Below are 23158 nucleotides of genomic sequence, written 5' to 3' on the forward strand. Positions count from 1 at the left end.
TCTTCAAGAATCATATGCAAATTTCAGGAAGTAACCAGACGACACCGATGGTACATCACAATGACGAGAATGTAAGAGAGTGATATATAAGGAATACAGGCAAAGAAATAAAATTGTTCGCAGGCGCTTTATAAGCATTTCAGTGCAATAACCGAATAGTTATGACACAAAGGACGCTTTTGGATGATTTTTTACGTGGTAGAATTATCGGCTGTCTGGAATGTGGGCGTACCCAGCTGGAAGTATCAGGCGAACTTGGAATTGCCCAGAGTGTCATCTCCAGGCTTTGGCAACGATTCCAAGATGATGGTAATGTGAGTAGACGTTACAGCACAGGTCGCCCCAGAGTTACAACGCCGAATGAGGACCGGTATTTGGCAGTTACTCAAAAACGAAATAGGCGGAGCACAGCCTCAGACCTGTCTCGTCGGTTCTCTTCAGCCACTGGTACGACAATTTCAAGGCAGACAGTGTACAGCCCCTTAGGGCAGATTGGTCTATATGCTCGTATACCTGTCAGATGCGTTCCACTTGCTGCAACTCACTGTCGCCTGCGGTTAGCCAGGAGCAGAGAGCATGCATTGTGGACACCGCAACAGTGGGCTTGTGTGATGTTTTCCGACGAGTCCAGGTTTAGCTTGCAGTCTGATTCTCCCCGGGCTTTCATATGGAGAGGTCCAGGTACCCGTTACCACCAAGAAAACATCATTGAACGACACCGTTACGGTGGTGCAGGAGTGCTCGTTTGGGGTGGAATTATTCTGGGTTCCAGAACTGACCTGCATGTTCAAATTGGAACCATGACAAGCCAAATCTATCGGAACGTCATTCTGGAACAACATGTACGTTTGTTTCGGGGCGCCATGGGCACACAATTTGTGTTTATGGATCAAAACGCCCATCCTCACCGTGCAAACATCGTAAGCGAATGCCTTCAATCGGAGGATATCACCCGTATGGACTGGCCAGCATCTCACCGGACTTGAATCCAGTAGAGCACGTGTGGGATATGCTTGGCCGACGAGTTGCAGCCCGTCAACCACCTCCTACATGTCTACCGGAACTTCGGAGAACATTGCTTTTTGAGTGGTGTAATATCCCCCAAGATCAGATCGATAATTTGATACTCAGCATGCCTATGCGTTGTACGGACTGTATTGCATCGTCTGGGAGACCTACAATGTATTAACAATCATACCAACCATATAATATTGTTTTTTTGTAAATAGGTTTTCTTTGTAATTTGCTCCAGGGAGAAAAAATCGCTAATTTTTTTAATAATATCAAACATATAGCATCTTCTTTGCTTTTTACCTTTTGTTTAATAAATAAGCTTTACAAATAAGTCAAATTTGTTTTGCTTCTAACTCTTCCTTTGCCCGATTTTGCATTATCCTTAATTTATGGACATGAGTGTATTTTCTCTTATTTCTGTTTGCTTCCGCTGGCTATTTATAACTTCCTATTTCGCTCGAAGATTTGTTATTCTTTCCAGTAAAAATAATATTTCCTGTTCATCTGTGGACTATAAATACTATAAGCTAACAAATGCATCTTATTTGTTACTCTCTGTGTTCAAATGGTAGCTGAACTAATATTATTTATTAGGCAGGGTCTAAAAGTGTCCTATGTTAAATGATGACCCTGATGTACAACACATTTTGCAAAGCAATCGTAACTGTCGGGAGGAAATAATATTTGGTTGTAACGAAGGTTTTCCGCCAAAAAACATTCTTAACAAAGTTCGGAAAAGATAAATTTGATAGTTTCTTAAAGCCTTCGGCCCAGAAATTTGGTGGCCGCGAGTCTAAAAGCAGATCAACCTTATTTCGGACGTCCTGTGTAGAATGGAAGATAACACCAGCAAGATGTAACTGCAGGTTTGAAAAGAGGCAGAAGTCCGAAGGAGCTATGTTGAAGCTAAATGGTATATGTGGCAAAAACTACCATTCGAATTCGTACAGAGTCCATCCCGTGAATGCAGACACATGTAGTCTTGCATTACCTTGATGGAACATTACCGTTTTGAGCCGGAACTCAGTTTACCTCGCCATTCTGCCATGCCACGAACTTCCGAGTACTTTACTCAACAATATGATAACGGAATGACTGAATAAAAGTTGCCATCGCTAGTACTTCTAGCGATGCTTGGTTTATTTGATTAAGGCAATGCCTCGAGGACTATTTGGCAAAAAGAAGGGATACCTTCGGGGTTGACTTTGTAAGGAAAACTAGCTCGTATACGTTACACATGGGAAACACATGGGAAGCGAAATCGTACTGTCAACTTTATGGTGCTCAAGTTTCCTGCCCACGACAGGCGAAATCTTTCTCTCTTTGCCACGGTGAATTGCATGAGCTTCTTCTGATGTTAGTGTCAGACATGTGAGGTAAGTCACAACACAAGACATAGACTGATGCTTGGAAGATAGCGTGCAGCTCAGTAGATTCAAATTTGACAAATATAGTAATCGATCACCGAGTGCTAGCGGCATTTTTCTACTATTTTTTGACAAGGAGAATAATTCAGAAAAAGAAACTTTTCTCTTTTGGTATGACGTTTTAAATACAATATGAATTATGCCGCTCTCTATATGTGTAATACTTACACCAGGACGAGCCCGTAAATCTGTCTGTGCTTTGGCAGACAAACATGGATGCAGATTTTCTCAATCTAAGAAAGAAAAGATTGGTTTTTATAAAAATAAACATTCGTAATTTATTCCAGAGGCTGCCAGAATATTCCCTAGAATCCAATTGTCTAAAATATTATTTATAATAAAAAGGAAAATATCCCTTTCTTCCAGTAAAGTAACTACGTTAGATACTGTACTCCTCGAACTCTCTCAAACTGCTTTTGTTTGGAGAATTTTTTCTACTTGGTCTAGAAATGTTCTGACATTTTAAACATGTGATGGACGGGTTAATTCTCTTTGTAATGTGCACGATCTAGCGGCGCCATCTGGTGAGAACTGTTGTTAATTGTAACTGTGCAACTGTTAACACACTCTGCGACCTTAATCCACAGCAGAGCATTTGCAAACCCAAAATTGTACCGCATAGTCAAAAACGCTGTTTTGACTCTAAGGCGGATATTTGGGACCCTTTCTTCCGTTATTTGACTTCTACGAGCCTCAAATCATTCTTCAAACCCCATTCAATTTTCTATAATCAAGTTAAGTGCAGAAATTAATTTTTCTCAACTGCACATAGACTTCCGTTAAAGAAAATAGCAGTAAATAAGAATTAAAGGTTAAAAATTAGATAAGGCGTGCTGCTTTTATAAAAGTTGTACACGCCATTTGTAAACCTAATATACTCTATTTAAGGATCGCCTGCATCAGACCTTAGAATAAGACTGTTACGAAAACCTAATTTAGCGTAAAAGGGGACAAGTCTTGAAATTTGAATATTAATTGTTCTTACTCCGCGATGAAAGGCGATAATTTTATAAGATATAATTTTTCTCTATTTATTTGGTCGATAAATTGATTTTTTCTGATAATATTTTTATTATCTTTATAATCACTTTCTAAATCTGGTAAAAATTGTCTATCAATCAAAAACACGTAGAAGAAATTAAATTTTTCTTTTTCTAAGGAAGAAAAGGAGAAATTTAAGATTGCTTTTCCAGAGAATGTTTCAGAAAAGCGTTAAAATGAAAAATGAAGGGGAAAAAATTGTTGCTTAATGCGCAGAATACAGAATGGGTCTTCAGTTTTATGCATCTGGAAAACTTCTATTATTTCTGATACATATCAGAAGAACGATAGCTTATGTAAATAAATAAATTTTAACGAGGCGGTACATTTAATTTAAATTGTTTGATATTTTATCAGCAGGTGATATGGGTAATATACGACAAAATCATTATAAAACAACAACATGTAGAACAACAACACGTTAGAACAACACGTAAATCTCATTCAACGGGAAATTAATAGTTTCTACAAATCACAGCTTTGGAATACATAAGGAGAACACATTAGTATATTTCTCATGACTGCAAGGTTACAAAAATAATATTGAACAAATGTACATTTGAAAAGCACTGTTGTATGGGATACGTAGATAATGTGTTAAAAAAATAAAACATTTGAGACTTGAGGTAACTAATAATCGTCCCTCCCTTTCTGCTTGCCTTCTTAGTGTAAATATAGCACATTCAGCGCGTATTCGAGAATTCGAGGTTCGAGTCCCGGCGAGGGAATTGCTAATTTTTCATGTTTCCTGCTAAAAAAAAAATCCTAATGGCTCTACGGTTTCTTTAGGAAACATTATTCTTAAAAAATAAAAACAATAATGAAAATCCTGAGTAGGAAGGCAGTCAAGTTCTCGGATGGGAACCCAAAGTGGGGATCACTATCACTTAATAGCTTTAATCATTCTGCCGATTGCTGAACCATAAATGTTCTTGTCCTCTCGATTATGAAAAACCTAAATACATATTGATAAAAATTTATAATAGTTCTTTAATTTGCGTCTATCAATTGAACAGATAATATATTTTAAAGATATGTCATTAACTTAAAGTTTTCAAAAATGACTCATAATCTTTCATTTATTCATTAGTTTTAGAAAGAGAACAAATATTCTGCCCTTTCCAGAGGAGTCAGTTCCTCATAAAATCATTAGGTAATTTTGAAGCAGGAGTACAGGAAAATTGAGCAATGCCTTCCCTGGGAATCGAACCTGGACCTCTCGAATACGCGCCGAGTGTGCTAACCGTTGCAACACGGAGGCATATTGGAAGGGGGGAGAAAATACCTCAGGGCGACTGGGGATTAGGGAACCCTGTCGCCAAGTCCTGGTAGTGAAGAATCATCATCCATCGCCTTTTAGTTGGGGCGCCACAGTAGATCCAATTAGAATTATTCGCATCTCAGTAAACTGAAGAATATGCAGTGCCCTCGCCGGGACTTGAACTTTGACCTCTCGAATACATGCAGAGTGTGCTAACCGTTGCACGACGAAGGCATGCTGGAAGGAGGGAGAAAATGCCTTAAATCCGTTTAACTCTATTACTAGAATTTTGAGCTTGAAAGAAAATTTTCAACTTACAAAAATTATGCTTTGCCACAGTCTCTCATTTCCCATACTGATAATGAGCTGTTGCAGCATTTCGTTTAACCACTGTGTCCGGCTGCAATTCTAGATATTTGTACAGATAAAAAATCTATCTCCGTTTAAGTGATGTTACATGTAGAAGTGAATGGATGCTTTCTACCTGAAGATTACCTGGCATTTTCAGGGAATATACAGAAAGATTTAGGAGCCAGATGAAAAATTTCAAAATTGCGCCTCTAAATGATCGTATCACCTGTTCATTCAATATTTTTGCTTACCTTTTCCGTCTATGCTTTTATTCATTGAATGTTATATGTTTCTTAGAGGATGAATGTATAGAGAATGTAGGTGTAAACCGTATGGCTTTTCATGCCAAGTAAAGAATGCTTTAAAAGCTTTTTTGCTGTAAAGTTCATTTTCTTGCTTTTTTTTCTCTATGCATATACAGTGAAAATGTCTCTCATTTTGAATAACCTGGTACTCATTGAAAATTTTTTAACTTAAAATAGTAATATATTCCAATAGTTTATTAGGTACCAGAAGAGGGCGCAGTCCGACCCACTTAACCAAATACATTGGTTTTATAGTCATAACAGGCCACGCCGTAGTTTATAAGGTATTTTCTCGCTCCCTTTCTTCTGCATGCCTTCGTGATGTAACGGTAGCACACCCGAAGCGCATTGGAGAGGTTCAGTTTCGAAGCCCGGCGAGAGCATTGCCCATTTTTCATGCTCTGCTTAAAAAAAAAAAAAAAAAAAAAAAAAAAAAAAAAAAAAAAAAGTCTTAACGTATCTACAGTTGCTCTGAACTAAACAGTGGTAGTTAATGATTCTTCACCACCAAGATTTGGCGATTTTGTGCCGTAATTTCCAGTCGCCCTTTAAAACGGGGAGTATATAAGGCATTTTCTGCCTCCTTTCTGCTGTAACGGTCGCACACTCGGGGCCTATTCGAGAGGTCCAGGTGCGAATCCCGAAGAGAACACTGCTCATTTTTCACGTCTCTTGCTTCCAAAAACCCTAATACATGTTCAAGTTAATTAATTAAAGGAAGCACTTTGATGAATTGGTGGCAGAAACTGTGAGCAAAAAATTAATTTTATTTTTCTCCTTTGGGAAAAAGCAGTGCATATTTTCGCAAACCGATCGTCATTTAATATCGTGTTAAAATAAATATTTCGTTTTACCGTTATGGATATTAATTATCATGTGGTGCATATTGTGGTATGTTACCGTCACAATTGTCTTAGGCTTTATCTTCTAGTAAATTTTATAGCAGGAAAGACTTTTCTCCGAAAATAATTTTTACACGATTTTCATTTCGATTACTGACAGAAGTGTAAACTTTAGAAAATTGTTTTTAACTGTAAAGAATATTCTCTGAAGTTTCTCTTTATAAGTAATCAACACTGCGTCACTAACGAAATTCGCATCTAAATCTCTTGAAATGACTATTAATTTCCCTGTTTTCGATCACGTTTCAGTTCCTTTCATTTCGAATAACTGGGATCTAATGCAAATGACGGTAATTGGGATCTAATGTAGTGATTTGATTTCACTCTATTAAACTTTTATTTCTCTTATTTTACAATCTAAATCTTTAAATTTATTTCCCAAAAACATTAATTTTTAGAAATTTTCATCATTGATAATAAATGTGTAACGTTCTAGGTTAAACAGTAGTTTGGGTCATGTTTTTGTGTATCATAATATACAGGCTGGTTATAATTACAGTTAAACTTTGTAATGGACATAAAAGGAAAACTACTGGACCGAACGTTATCGTGTATAGGCGATCATGGGAATTTATTCTCCATAAAAAACGTTCAAAAACTTACCACCAAGGGAAAAATGGCTCTATATGCTTTATTGTTAAACGAAATAAGACACGGAGACATCGGTTTAAAATGTGTTTAATCGTTTCTGAAACGTGTTACAAAGTAGGTTCAATGTGGCGTCTACCATTTTCCGAAAGCAAGTTAAATAGTATTACTGCTTTCTCAACAGGAGCTCTTAGGAAGAATCAGGAGAAATGTTACGGAAATGTCTGGGAATCCCGTCTTTCAATTCCACCAAACTGTTTATATTGTTACGAAATGTACAGGCGCCGTAAGATGGCTTCCCCGTAAAGCACTTTTAGGGTTGCCATATTTGGCGAGAAATAGCCCATTCGGCGACAGGGCGAGTCATAGTGCCTCGTCTGGAGCGCGAGATAGTGTATCTCATTTAGTTAGTCCGTGCGGATAAGATCGAGTTGACAGCCGGGCAGCGAGTACCGAGTGGGTCGTCGAGTGCATCGAAAGAGTCTCTTAGTACATCGCGGTTAGTGCATCGTCGAGAAAGTGTGTTGAGCTCCGGGAACGACTGAACCGAAGAGTCGGGAGCTGTTCTCAGTGTCTCGTTGAGTGCGAGATAGTTAGTGTCTCGAGTTAGTCAGTCCGTGCGGAGACGATCGAGTTGACGGCCGGCCAGCGAGTGCCGAGTGGGTCGTCGAGTGTATCGCGGTTAGTGCGTTCGTCGAGAGGAGAGAGTGTGTTAAGCTCCGGGGACGCCTGAATCGAAGAGTCGGGAGCTGTGCTCTGTGTGTCGCCGAGTGCATCGCGAGTTGTAGCGTAGAGAGTCTCGAGGGTACGTGGATTAATGTGTGTGGTCTCGAGAGAACGACCAAGCAGAGTCGGGAGCTGTACTCTGGTACTTTGCAGTGAAACTGTCTCCACCGTTATATCCTGATAACCTGAACGTTCTGTCGCTGATTGTGCCAGCGTGTTTATAATAGTCTTCGACGACTATAAAAGTGTTTTGGAGGCTGTCCTGATTAATATTGGTAAAAAATAAAGTATGCTTCGATACTTCATCAAGTGCTGTCGTCGTTATTCACTCCAAATCCACACAAACCGCGTACGAACGTGAAGGAAGAAAATAACGCAACAACTGGTGTCAGAAAAAAAGCGTAACAATATTATCAACATAAACAGTTCTGCTGTAAGCCAATTATAAGCCAATGCGTTTTAAACCCATAGCTTCATGTCTTAGGGCTGAATTCCGGCTTCGAAAATCACATATTACCGATCTGTAAGAAAACGATTTCCGGAATACGCACACTTTTGCGAGTGATTTGCAATTATTTTCTAATCGCTAATTTGTGGTTTTCACGGACGGATTTCCCCGTTACGCAGATGGCGCACTCGACTTTTATCGTGTTTAACGCTTTTAAATGATAATTTTGTTTATGTCAACGTTCCTTAATGATATACAACATGTTAAACCAGTGTAATAAAAGGTTAAGTTAGATTCCGACCCTTATTTTATTTAACAATACTGCATACAGCGCTATTTCCCCCTGGTGGTGAGGTTTTGAATTTTTTTTCATGAAGAATAAATTCCCGTGACCTCCTTCACACGATTGCCAAGTTTGATAACATTTGGTCCAGTAGGTTTCCTGTTATGAACATATCAAAGTGGAACTTTAATTATAACCACCCTGTATATCACAGAAATCCTTAGGAAAAAGAAACATAGCCATCTATAATAATAAAAGCAAGTGTAATGTGTCTGTCTGTCTGTCTGTCTGTCTGACCGAGCTCTCCAGCCAAATCTATCGCACGCAGGGACCTGGAATTTTTTATACGGAAGCACAAAGGGGCTGGCCACCAGACCTCGAAGCCCGATTTTCGATTTTTGAATTAGAAAAATTTTAAAAAAATTATTTATAATTAATTAATCACGGTTTTTTTGACTCACTGATATTATTATTTGTTTTCAAATAACGTTCGATTGTAACGATTGATTTCTTTATTCTAGCGTTAGTTTGCTGTTTTGACGATACATTAAATCGATTAATTACAATTCATTTCTTTTTTGTAGCTTATTATTTATAATTAATTAATCACGGTTTTTTTGACTCACTGATATTATTATTTGTTTTCAAATAACGTTCGATTGTAACAATTGATTTCTTTATTCTAGCGTTAGTTTGCTGTTTTGACGATACATTAAATCGATTAATTACAATTCATTTCTTTTTTGTAGCTTGTGGGGGGGGAAGAGAGAGAGACAGTCTACATGTCCTACACTACTATTCCTGCGCTATTCACTTATCTGCATTTTCTAAATGCACGGGCAACGCCGGGCGGGTACAGCTAGTTTATAATAAAAAGACTTTGTAACAATGATAATTATGCATTTATTGCGATACATATTTTTGATGTTGACATCTTAGAAATTAGTTATATATTGTACTCATTATAGAATACATTAGCTGTTTATTCGTTACTGTTTATAAAAGTATCAAAACTTAAAAGTCTTTTAGGAATAAAATATTATAGTACATTTACGTGTATCGGTTTTCTTCTCAATGCAGTTATGTGAGTTTATAAATGGAGATCTTCTGTATGGACAGCATCTGAGTCGGAAGATGCCCCTGCGGCTATTTCATCTGAAACAGAACCTGAATCTGACATCTGAGCAGCCCACATAACTTTATGATGATCATCCTTCTTCTTCTCAGGAGATTTTTTATCGTTCAGTGTCGATAAATGTACGAATATATCTTCAATGGCTGTTCTGGTTTCTTCGTTGCCACTTGCCTCTTCTTCGCTGTTGACTTCCAGAATTGGAGACACGATGTTTTCTGTGTGTAAAGATTTCTTCCTGTCGCCTTTACTATAACGAATAGAAGCGAAGGAACCCAAACCAAATGATGAGGTTCTTCTGCTGCTTCGCTCTGCCATACTGGACATAGGTATTCCAGAGAAAGAATTCCCTGTTCTTCTTCGTTGTTGTTCGTTAACAGATCGACAAGCCACAAATCCCAGAGCAATCCCAACTAATACTAACAGAGATCCTGTAAGTAAGAGTATGATGCCAACTACTTGCATGGGATCTAGCTGAGACTCAAATTTGACGTTGGAACTCTGAATCATTTTTTGTATGAACGCCACAGTCTTTGGAGGAAATTTTGGCTTGCAAGCCATTATGGTAAGGACGGTGCCGCCGACAAGATTGAAGATTCCGAAAAGAGAGAAGCAGAAAATAAAGGGAATGGCTATGAAGAAACCGGCAGAACGTCCATGGAAGAGGAGAGGGCAGCTCGCAGCGTCTCGATGAGAATGGCGAAGACAACTTCCCTCCATTTATCTGAAAATAAAAAAGGTGTTTTAAAATGATAGCTTATATTAAACTAGCAGCTACGCTGCCAGCCTTCGTCTGGCTTTTAAATGTACAGGAAAAATACCTGAAGGGAATACCAAACATTAAATTAAAAAAACTGAGCAGATTTTTACTCTGAAGAACAACTTCAATAAATAAATAAATAAATAAATAAATAAAAATAAAATAAAATTTTTTTTAAAAAATCTGAAAGGTTTCACATTTTAAATTACATCCAAAGGGCGTTTTTTTAACGTTTTGTGTGTTACCTTTATTAAATATAAAAATGTATTATATACATAAAAATGACAATGAACTATGCCAATCTCTTAAAATAAGTGACATAAGAAATACGATGAAAAATTGTTGCCTAACGCATATTTCTAAAAGAATGAAACTATTCAAAATGATGCGATTTCATCAAAAATGTATCAACAACAATAAGAAAGGAAAATTTTTGCCAAAATCACATTTTTAAAGATGTGAGATGTGAGAAGTGTACTCGGAAGCTTCATTAAAAAAAAATTTAAAATACAAAATATCATTTTTCTAAAATTCATTTTGTAAAAGCAGTCGCAAGGATGAAAGTTTAACATGTCCAAAAATAAAAGAAAAATAAACTGTACATTTTTAAAAATAAACTTTTTAAAAAAAAGCCCTTTGAAAACGAAAGCTCACTTTGTAAAATAAATTCGTATTTAATCGATTTATTGAAACGCGAAATTTATTTTAAGTTCGTAAAATAGCTAAGTGCCTACGTTTTATGACGATGTGAAAATGGAGTGTGTAGAGTAAAATCTCGCGTTCCTATAGCCCATTATGTCTCAAAATGACATGATTTCGTCACAAAACATAAAATAAAAAAAATTCTAATTCGTATTTCGAAACATCGCTTCGAGGTGCACTGGCTCTTGTCTACATGCACCTATGTACCAAATTTCGTAGCCGTGGATCTATTAGCTTACGCGCAGCGCGAACGAAAGATATACACACACACACACAGACAGACTCTTTCTTTTATTATATGTAGAGATAATTCTTGCGAGAGCCAAATCTAGTGTATACCAATCGCATTGAAAATGGATCTAGCTGAGATCAGGTTTTTTTTTTAACGTGTTTTACGTGTGGTTTAACGTGTGGGCTCAGATTTTTAGGACACACAAAAACTCAGAAACTTATAAGATATATTGACACGTAAAATGTACAAAATACGTGCCCTCTGTTTGTATACTAAAATAAAGACTGCAAGTGTGATTTACATTTCAGTGTCACGTTATCCTCGAAGTCGTAGAAATCACGAAAATTTGACTAGTAATTAAATATTGTATGAAGACATTAATAAAGGCATAATAAAAAAATAGGAAAAAAAATCTGAAAGTTTTCAGATTTTAAATTACATCCAAAGGTTCGTTTTTTTAACGTTTCGCGTGTTACCTTTATTTATTTAATATCACGTTCAACCTACTCAAACCATAAAATTCAGTTCAACAGCAATATCGCAAAATAATTTTAAAATGGGCCTATCTTTAGAATTTCCGATACAGAGTCTCGCGCGCTGGAGATAAAAAAAATATTTTATGGTATGTGTATCCTGTATGTATTTTTTCTGTTCTTAACTGAACTGCATTTTTATATCTGAATTATGTTCCATTTTTTGAATTCGTAAAATTCTGACTCTCACAAAAGTGTGTTACAATATGTTAGTTTTACTTGCTCGTACCAACTCGTTCAGCTTCCGATTTGCTTCTTGCACCTGCCTGAATTATAAAAAATTTGTAATGTCTAACATAAGCCTTCTTCTAATGAAAGGATTTATTTACATTGACATAGAAATACAAGATCCCTTAAAAAATCTGAAATTTTCAGTGATTAAAATATATTCATTTATCGTTGAATGCAAGAATTGTTTTGTGAAGAAGAGACAGAGCTCTAACTATTGTTTTTAAGATGTCAGTTTGCAGCAGAGAAGAAATTTAAAAACTGTGAAAAAGGACCTGCCACAGCCCAGTCTTTCCTAATAATTATAAATATCTGTCTCTGGTATGAAAAAGATTGAAAAAATATTTAATAAAATAAAATAAAAAATCTGAAAGGTTTCATATTTTATATTACGTGCAAAGGAGCGCTTTTTTAACATTTTGTATATTACTTTTATTTATTAAATATGATGGTCTTCGCGCTTAAACTATAAAATTCAGTTTAACAGCAATATCGCAAAATAATTTGAAAATGAGCATATCTTTCCGATACAGAATCTCTCGCGCTGGAGATTAAAAAAAAAAAAAAATCGTACAGTGTTGCCATTGCTCGCATTGAAATCGTTTTGTTTTTTAATCAAAAATTCTTTGAAGTGTTACAAAATATGAAATCGATAATAAAATAAATTTCAAATTCAAATTAGGGCTTCCACATGCCCATATTCTATAGAAAATTACATTATTCAAATTTTGCTGGCTCTAGGTACCGTTGTTTTATCACAATGCGAGAAATATACATATATTATGCAGATTCTTCATTATTTAATTTCTTTGAATAAAATACACGGTGATAATATTTGGTGGCAACACTTTACAAAGTGAAACAACGCTTATCGTGAATCGACGCAAGATGCCAAAACGAAATTAATACCTTCTGAGCAAACTGCCCTTTTGGACTAAAAATATTATTAGTAAAAAAAGCTAATAAAAAAGTATCCCGTGTTTCATAAATAAATGGGGAAGTACCAGTTATAGCAAATTATTTCAGTCATCAGAAATCTGAATATAAGGATAAAAAAATCAAATTATGAGAGCAAAATCGTTTCAACCTTCTTACCTTTTTATTCTTAGAAAAGTTCGTTATTACTTTCTGTTTTTCGAAGATTTAAATAAAAATTGTTTGCATATTTTTTTACGTTTCTAGTAATAAAATTCTGATTTACAAATTTTGCTTTACCTGCAATAATTAAAACGAAAGCTTATATTTTAAGGTTATAAGGTATTTTCTCCTTCCTTTCCCCATGCCGGCGTGCTGCAATGGTAGCACACTCGACGCGTATTCGAGAAGTCCAGGTTAGAGTCATGGCAAGAGCACTGCTCATTTTTCATGCCACCAGTAACAAAATAACCTAATGACTCTATCAGGTATTACATTATAAACTTGAGGTATATTGTATCTTTACATAATACAAAAAAAAGTATGATGTGTACACCACATGACTTCCTTGTACGAAATATTAAATTATACTAATTTTTTCTTGCATTTCATTTAAACTTATTGAATTAAATCTACTACGTCAACAGCGCATAAACCGCAGTAGAATAAACACACTCTTTAAAATTCACTATATTTGTTTAACATTCCATCTAACAGCGTTATATTTCGTTCATATAACTCAGAATGCACAAAATTTATATCATTTGAAGAATTGTCTAATCGTTGCCACATATTCTATTCAAATACTATAATAAATCTAGAACGATGTATAAAAGAAATTAATCAAACAAAACAAAAAAAGAAGCAGTTTTTCACAGAAGATTCGGTATTTCTCTTCAATTAGTTCAGTTCTTACTCCGCGGCAAGGCAAAAATACATAAAAACTCAAAATATCTATATTAAAAATTACGAAGTAAATCTTAAACACTTATTTCCTAGAAAACATTCCAGAAAGGATTTAATTCGCAATAATAAATGCCGTCGTGCTGCAATGGTTGCGAAGCTTAATCTCTCTAGATTGGGAACAAATCTACTATTCTGTTGTTTCATATATAAACAAACATGCTCGTTATGTTATTTAAAAATTAGGTGTAGCAGCCCTTAAACAGCTTTTAAATTGTTGATAATTCTACAAATATTGCTTGTAGATTTCCTAAAGGCATAAAACCCTTAACCGGAAGATAAGAACAATATAAGTAAATCGTTTTTGAAGCATAAAATGCACAATTTACAAACATATAAGAGTAAGGAAATTGAGATCACTGAGCCGGGTAGCAGAGTGGATATATATACATAAATATATTTATATAAGTTTGGTGAGGCCGACTGCAACCAATATACGAGGTGCACATCTACATGTTATAGCAGTCCTATATACAAAATTTCAACGTTCTGAGGCTACTCGTTTTTGAATTATACGAAATACGAACGTACAGATACCATGAAAAATTCTCTTCAGAATTCATTTTAAAGCAGTTTTATAATTTTTTGGGGGAGGAAAAGAGTCTGTTATTCTGTCCTTACGTACAGATATCACGCAAAAACATCGCTAAATTGCATTCGATAGCGGTCAAAAGGGATATTTTCGTTGAAATATGCTGCCTGAAACTGATTACAATACTTCCTCTTTACTTCGTACAAGGAAGTAAAAAACTGCAAAGCTATATTTATCACATAGATTTCAGAGCTACTTTAAATTACTTTTTATGAACTATTAACAGAAATGGTTTACATTTTTATTACTCTAAACTTGCAAATATTTTTATATAATAACTTTTACAGTTAACTGGATTAAGTTACAGATATTTGGTATCTGCTAGCTGATATTCACATCTAGGACCGTAGGTGTCAAGTTTTCTAGATTACGCAATAAATATGGCACGTAATACATAAAAGCAGCTAGCAGATGTAGTGAATCAATATTCATTAAATTATTTAAAGTATTTATTAACAGTATATTTGGAATTCAATGGATCCTACAGCATTGCATGACAGAAAAATTTTATAGCCTTGATCTTCCTCATTTACAGCTAGCCGACTACGATTTATTTTTTAAGCTATTAGCGACGTCGTTAGTCTTTCAGTTTTTCTTTTCTTTTTGGATCATTACGCTACCACAGACATTATAGTTACCATAGATGCTTACCATTAAGATATTACGCTGCCATAGATATATTATCTCCCCTCAAGTTTTGCCACTATACGGAACAGAAGTCTCTAGTTTATCTTTCCTCAAACCTCGCATAGATATTTCTTCTTTCTACCTTTCTGAAAAACTTAAAATCTTTAAATTTCTCTATATGCAATTCTTTAAGAAACTGAACGATTTAAAAATATTGTTACGAATTTTGTACTTAGATAACTAATTTTAGTAGAATTATAAGCACCGTTGTTGTATTTCTTTTGTCACATGAGAAATCTAAAGAGGACCTGTGCCGGAAAAGTAAGAATACAGGCGCAAGTGCATTTAACATTGCGTAACTAGGTATTCAGGTAATTTCGGGAGATATGGCCAAGCTGACAACAGTTTTGGCAACTTATTTTGTCGCCAAATTTGGCGACCATTTGGGTTCGATCCCTGTATCACCGTAATATATAATTGACCATTATGTTAGCTGTAACAGTAATTCTATTCTTGTATTGTTTTCCAGTAATTTCAAGACGCAGAAAGCACTAGAAATATCTCGACGGTCGGTTGAAAACTATTTAAGGGAAAAGAGAGAGCATCTTCTCTCAGCTGCTTAGTAATTGTTAAGATATAATAACACGCAGAACAAATATTAATTTAGAAGTCAAACAACAAAACAACTGGTTGAATTGGTGAACTGGATTTTCTAGAGGCATTTCACATTCAAAAAAATCGTTCTGTTCTAGTTAACGACCCTAATTCCAATCCATCTTTGCCATCAGCCTTTAAAGAAATTATGTTTTAGCTCTGGTTTCATCAACAGATGGCGCCAGTGGCATATCTCCTGTCCAGGCTTTCTTATCTAATCATTATATCTTATCTCGTTCATTTGCGCTGGTGATGGTTCGGTAAAACCACCGAAACTAGTCCTATGAAAATTTGAAAATATGACGCTGATTTTTGTTATTTGACTTCTAAACTAATAGTTATTGTTGTTACGATTTGTGGTATTTCCGCGTGAAATGAAATAACCGAGTTAGATTTCGCTTTAGATGATTTAGCTTTCGCATTGTCTTGTGTTTAACGTTTCTTAGTAGTTTGAAGCGTAACTACTGATTGTACTGTGTGATTCTGTGGACACCTATAAGAGTATTTCTGTGGGAAATTCCAAAAATTTGAAAATTTTTTTAATAAAATAAATTTTCTACGCACGCAGCAATATTAAACGCATATATAGTATCATTCTTAGCAAAAGATTTTATTCTGCAAGAATGCTTATTTTTATTCTTCATTAGAGACATTTCTTAAGTTAAAAAAGATGAGAATATGTAGCAATGAAAACAGCAAACTTAAAACATTAGTTTTTAAAGCTAAAAATTAAAGCTGAATGACGTTTATTGCAGAGCATGCGATATTTGAAAAATACAGTTGGGGTGTGTGTTGTAAAACTAATTTGGCTTGGAAAACAAACAACTTTTGTATTAATATAAATGAAAAACAAGAACATGAAGCCAATTTTCTTGCTCCACAGAGTAGACAATTCGCATAAAAAGAGAGTGATGAACCTTGTTAGGACAGAAGGGAAGATAATCATAGTTACTGTCAACGTGATCAGAGATCAAAGTAACATAGATAACGCAATGTGAAAATAAGAGGCTAATAATCATTTTGATGACGTAGACATTGCTTTTTTTTTATCTTGAAGCTCTGATATATCATTTTATAGGACCTGTCTTTTTTGGATGTTGTCTTTTTGGAGAGCTAAAACTGGGAGTCTAAAAGTTTAAGCTATGTTGTCGTAGATTTGATTTTTGCGATTTTGTTTAGTCTTTTTTTTTTTTCGGGGGGGGGGTCTTTTACAGTAGTTTTAAATATGTGTCCATAATTATAACAAAATTAGTATATCGAATTATCATGGATATTTTAATATAATGGAAAAATAACGGATGAATATGATATTCCTCCTAGTATCTGCTTTTATTAATCGAAAGACTTTTAGTCTTTATTAAAATTTTAATGCAAGTGCTTTGTTAAAATTAAGGATTTTACTATTAAACATGCGAATAATAAATTCGGAAGCCTTATAGGCGAAGAACTGAGTTATTTCGAATATATAACAAATTGCTTTGAATTGAAGATGACAAAAGTCAAATAAATTTTATAAATAAAAAATTATTGTATGTGATCTTAGTAGTCTATTTCTTTGTGACATGAAATTTTGAGAGAAAAAGTATCTTTAACAGTATAACCGAAAGCTTACTTTTTTTAAGAGTTAAATATATACTTCTCTTAAATTACATTTATTGCTTTTGCTTTTGAATTAGTTGTTAATATAGAATTTTATCCCCCTCAGTACATATAAACAAATTATATATTAAATTTTAATATAAACAAGGTATTTTAGTTAAACGTATACTAAGGAAAAATTATAACATAGAAAATACAGTTATGAAATGCCCAGCTGCGGTCAGATAGCTTCCCCTTAAAGCCGAGTTAGGGTTGCCGGAAAGTGGCAAAGAAAAACATGGTGTCCATATTTGGCGCCAAATCGCTTATTTGGCAGCAAAATTGGCGATATGCCATAGACAAAGCGAAAACATTCTAGAACGATTTCTTACCGGTTTTCCCCAAAATGTTCTCAAAGGCAGGTCAAGAGCTATATAGAAGAATGCGTGAGCGCAAAGCAAAACTCTGAAATATATAATCCTGGAGAACACATGAACAGTGTCTTTGCGGCATGGGGTCACTCTAAATATATGTCGAGCCAAAAGCCCTTTCGTGTGAATTCGTGGTAGGGGAGAAGAGCAGGAGACCCTCAGTCCCCTCCCCCGGGGTACTCTCCTTCAGAATTGGTGTGGAAACCTACCTACTTGAGGCTCTGGAAGCTATTCTTCTAGGACATTCATGGACAAGACAACAACAGCAATAACATATAATTTGTGGCTGCCATATTCCTGTATTTTCTTTTAACACTGCAGCAAAATTCTTGTCTTTCTTAGAGGATCTCCGCCACATGAATTCCAAAAGATAATGCTATACCGTCAGATACACTAACCCCTATACCGTCAGGCCGCATCTCTTTGCCTTTCGTTTCTCCATTTAAGAGAGCCCCTCAATCTTTCCGCAATTTGGGGTGTGAGCACGCGTTGTTGTATCAAAAATTAAATTTGTGATACACAGTTAAATGGTTGAAATCAGCCTTTTCAAACTCCTCTGTTTTAGGAATCTGAATACATTCTCGATTCTTCTAGTACGTGGTGTACAGTCGTTGATATCAGTGTTCTTGCTTCCCGATTTGGATCTGCAAAAGGAAGCACTCGCCACTTTACAGCATAACCCACGGAATATCCACTGTTGTGGAAGTACCGGTGTTCGCCGAAACCATCGCAGCAAAAACATCATGGACGAAAACGTCGCAGAGAAAACAACGCAAGGTGAAAACGTAGTGGTGCAAAACATCGTGTTAGAAAAAAAAAAAAAAAAGAGAGAAGAGAAAACAAAGCAGCTCTAAAATATCGTGGTACAAAATATCACTGTCGAAATTTAAGCGGTTCAAAAGTTTCGCAGTTTAAAAACGTCGTCGTCGAAAATATCGTGGTAAAAAAATAAAGTACCGAGAAATCATCGCATGGCGATAACATCGCAGACATCCGTTTTTCAGTCTTTAATAATTGTAAAAGGATACTCGCATACTGATTTGTGAACGCAGAATGGAAAGAAGGATAATTTTTACTTTCATATTTTTTATTAACTAATAAATATTTGCTGAAAATATAAAATGGAAGCTCAAGCATTGAAAATTATTGCAACTTATAGCACTTGATTTTATACTGACATAGTTAACTAACAGAGGTCATTAATAAATTATTTGTTATGAAGTTTTACTGATAATTTTTCATGAAAAGTATAATCTAAAAAGGATTCGAAAAAGGAGAATAAGTAAATGCATGTCCTTATCTATAAAAAATTTGTTAAGTTAATTATGAGATCATTTTCTTCATGTTTGTTAAACTGGTACGCTTACACTGAAAATTATTTCTTGTTTTGCTTTTTATAAATTTATTTGTTAATAAAAAATATGGAAGTAAAAATTATCCTTCTTTCCATTTTGCGCACATAAATCATTATGCGAATATCCATTTACACTTATTAAAGCCTTAAAAACGCATGTCTGAGATGTTATCGTCATGGGATTTGTGGGTACTTTATTTTTACCACGATATTTTCGAAGACGATGTTTTTAATCTGCGAAGTTTTGGAACCGTTTTATTTTCTACGACGATATTTTGTAACACAATGTTGTTTTAGAACTGCGATGTTTCCTCTTTGCTTTATTTTCTCCCACTATACTTTGTACCACGACATTTCTGCCTTGCGTTGTTTTCCGCGACGTTTTCGTCCGCGATGTTTTTGCCGTGATATTTTAAGCTGTAACCGAAGTACCCTGCTATCATCGTTTTTTCGCCGCACGAAGATACTCTCGTTAATTTCGGGTATTTTCCAGGTCCACCTATTCGACCTTTAGACTGACGAAGTACATTTAGCAAAGAAACCACTCTAAAAAATTGTTCCAGTCAATCGTGGTATTTTGACGTATGTTGAGCTGTTTATCGCCCCAGTTAATCGACATTAGTTCCTCTGGCCAACAGTAGATGAAAGGCAGCCCTGTTAGGAATGGTATTCTGGAACCGCTAAACCAGTTGTTGTATCGAGTGCTCTTTGTTCGTTTACAACTTTTCCCATTGCACCTCCACATACTTTCTTTCACCCATAGGTTTAATTTCATGGCCATTTATACAAATTCGATTGCGTTTCCTGGAAAAATGGCACGGCTCTTCCTCACTCCTTGGTAAATTAAAAATTGTTAACGCTTTTTTATAATTTTTAAACTGAAAAAAGACTACTGCAGTAATACGTACACTATACTTAAAATTCAGTAAAAAACAGAAGTCGAAAGCGAAAGTACTGTCCTTACATAAATGTTTAAACTGAGAAAAGTCAATTACGATATCACGTGGTTTGCCAGATTAGACAGGGAGAAGTTAAACTGAAAAAAGCCTATCATGATTTCACGCGGTTTACATAATTTTGGCGGTTGACTGGGACTCGAACCTCAGACTGAACTTCCACTGTTCAGCGACATTACCGCTCGGCGGTCCTAGTGAAGCTCAAGTAGTACTAATGTTTGTAATTCATAATAATAACTGTAGACAACTAATATCATTGCATATCTCTAATATCATCTAAAAGGTCTACATTTAATATGCTGAATTTTAAAGAAATAGCTTATAAATGTATGATGCATTTAAGTTATTGTGAGGTTTTTTTTTTTTTTTTTTTTTTTTTTTTTTTTTTTTTTTTTTTAAATTTAATTTTTTTTTTATTTGAGTTATTTCGACAGTTATTTTCAAACCAGAGAGACAGAGGAAAAGTAAAATAAGCTGCGTTGATAAAGAATTGTAGGAAGAAGTTTATACTTCTTAACTTAAGTTAATTTCTATAACCGCTGGCTAGTCGTCACGTGATCCAATGACAATTAAAAATATATAATCTGTGCACATTCCTAATAAAGCATGGTTGTTAATTGAAATCTAACGTCATTTAGCAGCATGCAATTCACTAGCGACTTTTATAAAAAGAGTAGAGCCGTTAGGTTAATTAGAAAAGCCAGAAGAGATGAAAAATGAGCAATTGCCTTTTCCGGGAATCAAACCACGGACTTCTGGAATACCGGCCCATCATGCAGAACCACTGCACCAAGAAGGCACGCTACGAAAGCGACAGAAATACCTTATATACTCCCACTTTTAAAGGACGACTGGGGATTTAGGGTACCTAGTCGCCAAATCCTGGGTGCGACATTAGAATTTTTTGGAAGCCGGACAAGACGAAAAATGAGCATCGCCTTCGCCGGGAATCGTACCACGAACCTCTCGAATACCGGCCCAGCGTGCAGAACCACTACACCACGAAGGCAAACTAGGAAAGTGGGAGAAATACCTTATAGAAGTAATTGAGTTTGCAATTATTACTTCCTACCGAACAGAATAATACGTTGCCTATAGCAGAAACTGTGACAGGGAAAACAATTTACTGAAGAAAGTCCTGCGCTATAATATTATTGCGAAAGCCCAGCTGCAGTTAGCTAGCTTTCCCACAAAGCCGGCAGGAGGGGGATTGATAATCATTAAAAATGACACAGGAAATGATACTCGAATCAATGCTCTCATAAATCGAATTATACTCATGTGTCATCTCTACTTGTTTTTTATTTATGGACCAATTTCCATGCTGAAGCTTCGCTCTGGATTACACAGACGTGTACAAAGTGGAAAACTGGTTAGGCCTGAGAAAAACTTTTAGCAAAATTCTCAAAATTAAGAACAGTTAATTTGTAAATTTAAACAGAATGCGACAGAGATAAGGGGACAAGGAGATATAATTATACCTCATTGAGAGAGATACTGGGACGAGGAGATCTAATTATATCTTTCAGTTACCTCTGTCAGTTTATAATTCAGTCTTATCAGTTATCAGTCTTATAGTTCAGTGTATCGTAACATATACTAAAATTTCTTACTATAAAATAGGTAGGTAAATGAAGAATCGGTTTTTAAAAGTAGAGTATTAATTGCAGAGGCTGCGAGCAGTAAAGAAACAATTGTATTGTAAGGATCTTAAGTTTTACTAACGTTTATTTTTATTTTAAATCTTTACTATCACTTCTTATTTTCTACTTCCGACCAGAATTAAAAGCGTTAACTTATTTATGCAAAATTTGTCTGGCGAACGCCAAGTACTTAAGTTGTGGCTTTTTGCCAAGCGAGAGAGAGGAAGGAGTTAGTCGAAGCAGGCCGCTTACCTTAGCAGTTTTACTCAGTTGCTGGTTGCCTTCCAGGCCAGAGGTTTAACCCTCTGACCTCTGACTCTGAAAATTATTTTTCGTGATAATTTTTAAACGTATTGTAGTGTTAACAGTTCTCTGTACTACATACGGCTTCCTGTTAATATACGGCCAATCTTCCACGTCGACCCTTGTTTATTTATCCAAAGTTAAGTTAGAGTTTAGTTAAATATTTTTATATTCTTACGTTCAGACCACAAGTAGTTGGTCTCTGTATTCCGAAGTACGGAGATTATTGTAAAGAGTGAAAAATAAAGGGTTTCGTATACCCTTCCTGTGTATCTTGTCTACTTCAACATTTATTGAACATAGCTTTAGTAAGCTCCCTGTTCCGAGTCAGGTCTGTGCATGTTCCCAAAGAAAGTAAGAAGGAACATTGAACCTGATAGTGGCGCCCAACGAAGAAGAATAACCATGGCCGAGTTTCAAGAAGAACCCGTGCTGCCTGCAGAAGCGGCTCAGAATCCAGAAATGCCAGCTGCCGCCCTGGAAGGATTTGGTTACATCGTCCAGACCATGCGCGCTTCGATGAAACCAGAAGCAACATTTAATGGAGACTCACCGGTAACCAGTTTTTTGGAAAAATTGGATGACCAATTCATGCTCTACCCGTGCACGAGTTTCAAAAGGTTAACTTAGCTACCAGCGCTTTGAGGGGCCAAGCGCTTAACTGGTTCAAATGTATAGGCATTAGTCTCTTGGGTCAAGCAGGAAGTCCCACCTATACTTACGAAAATTTCCAGACTGCCCTAGTAAAAGCCTTCCCTGTCGTAAGGGATCGTGCGAAATTAGAAACGGAACTTTTCAGTATATATCAACAAAGAATCGAAAACCTCTCGAGCTTTATTTTAAGAAAAATTCACGTTTTCAAGCTCTTGTATGGAAACCGTCCGGATCCTGAAATAATTCAAGTGATTTTGCCGAGGTTACTGCCCCAAGTGCAAGACTTTATTGAATTAAGGAATCCGACTACACTGGAAAAGTTTTTTGAGCTAGCAATCCAGTTTGAAAGTAGAAGAACGGCGGACATTGAAAGAAGACGCCAATATCAACAACGAAACCAATTTGGTGCGCCAAGACCACAGCAAAGTCAAGCACACTGCTACGGAAGCAAAGCGAATCAGTGGGCAAGGAAACCCGAGCATTCAAAAACAGCCGGCGAACGTCGACAGTTCAATAGCAATCCAGGAAAAAAGTCTCAAGGTCAGTGGAAAAAGA

The 23158-nt window shown here is 35.8% G+C and overlaps 1 protein-coding gene across 4 annotated transcripts in view; it reads right to left on the bottom strand.

Moving 5' to 3' along the window:
• Nucleotides 1-9235: 9235 nt before the first annotated feature.
• The window catches only part of LOC118196210 (uncharacterized), a 213962-nt gene continuing 200039 nt past the window's right edge, over nt 9236-23158 (bottom strand). For all 4 annotated transcript variants that reach the window (XM_035367628.2, XM_035367630.2, XM_035367631.2 and 1 more), the window contains exon 2: nt 9236-10202. In XM_035367628.2, coding sequence (XP_035223519.1) covers nt 9437-10198 — 762 coding nt within the window. In that variant the 5' untranslated portion in view covers nt 10199-10202 and the 3' untranslated portion in view covers nt 9236-9436. The remainder of the gene's footprint in view (nt 10203-23158) is intronic.

The sequence above is a fragment of the Stegodyphus dumicola genome, chromosome 2, assembly GCF_044657685.1.
Source record: "Stegodyphus dumicola isolate Sdum_Otavi_A_Nest chromosome 2, ASM4465768v1".
Taxonomy (NCBI): Eukaryota; Metazoa; Arthropoda; class Arachnida; order Araneae; family Eresidae; genus Stegodyphus; species Stegodyphus dumicola.